The 1132-nt window shown below is 65.4% G+C and overlaps 1 protein-coding gene across 1 annotated transcript in view; it reads left to right on the top strand.

The window, feature by feature from the left end:
- The window catches only part of LOC104833250 (voltage-dependent P/Q-type calcium channel subunit alpha-1A-like), a gene marked incomplete at its 5' end in the record, with an annotated part of 47938 nt that overhangs the window by 2730 nt on the left and 44076 nt on the right, over positions 1 to 1132 (top strand). Inside the window, 1 exon segment of the mRNA XM_010569829.1 lies at positions 380 to 604. Coding sequence (XP_010568131.1) covers positions 380 to 604 — 225 coding nt within the window.

The raw sequence follows: 1132 nt of genomic DNA, 5'->3' as shown, positions 1-1132 counted from the left end.
CTCAGTTTCCCCACTGGGGAGGGCTCAGAGCCCTCCGTGGCGTTGGGATCAGGGGCTGGCTCCTTCCCCACTCCTTCCATCTCCCTGGGCCCGTGGCCCGCGCCCGATATGGAACGGCCTAATTACTTCTCTCCCCTGATGAAGATGCTGTTAATTGGCGGGAGCTATTTCTGCACGGCAGCCGCGTCAGCACCGTGGTGGGGGGGGCCTGAAGGAGGCTGTGGGGGACGATGACGGGGGGGTCTGGCAGCCCCATGGGGGTCACCCCCTGACTCTAAACTCTCCTGGGTGAATGCAGCCCTGGGGGGGACACGGGGGTCTGGGCTTGGGGGGTTGGGGGGGCAGGAGCAATCCCCAAATCTGTGTCCCTTCCTCCCAGACGAGATCAAGGTGGAAGTCCCCTGCGGGACAGACGAGCCGGCCCGGATCTGCCCCAATGGCACCAAGTGCAAGAAGTACTGGGAGGGCCCCAACTACGGCATCACCCAGTTCGACAACATCCTCTTCGCCGTCCTGACCGTCTTCCAGTGCATCACCATGGAAGGGTGGACAGACCTCCTCTACTATGTAAGCCCTGACGCCACAGGAATGGGCACCACTGTGTGTGTGTCCCCCCCCCGCAGGGTCCCCTCTATCCCCACTGAAGCCGTCTTCTGTCCCCTGAGGGCTCGCCAGTCCCTGAGGGGGTCCCCAAGTTGTCTCTGGGGGGGCGGGGGCGGTCCCTGCTCACTGCTCCCATGCTCCGACCCTGCGGGGTGCACGGGGATAGAGGACAATGGGACGCAGCCCCCACCTCCCACCCCCAAAAAGGTGGAGGTGATTTGCAGAGGGAGGGGTTGCTGCAGAGCAGGAGGGTACCCCAAAAAAAGGGTGCTGGGGTCCCCCCCTCCGCTAGCAGCCCCAAGCCTTGCAGGGATGCTCTGCATCCTCTCTGGCCCACCGTGTCCCCCCCCCCCGGGACCATGTGTCCTCCCATGGCCCCCCCTCCCATGTCCCAGCGTGGGGTGGGGAGCATGGCCAGGGGATTTGGGGTGCCGCCAGCCCCCAGGGGGGACGCCGGAGCTGCTGCGCTGCACTCTGTCCCTTGGCCTATATCCAGCCACCAAAACAAGGAAGTGCCCGTGCCCCCCCC

The sequence above is a fragment of the Haliaeetus leucocephalus genome, unplaced genomic scaffold (assembly GCF_000737465.1).
Source record: "Haliaeetus leucocephalus isolate CR32 unplaced genomic scaffold, Haliaeetus_leucocephalus-4.0 Scaffold274, whole genome shotgun sequence".
Lineage (NCBI taxonomy): Eukaryota > Metazoa > Chordata > Aves > Accipitriformes > Accipitridae > Haliaeetus > Haliaeetus leucocephalus.
Note: the sequence above shows the minus strand (reverse complement) of the source record. Positions and strands in the feature narration are given on the sequence as shown.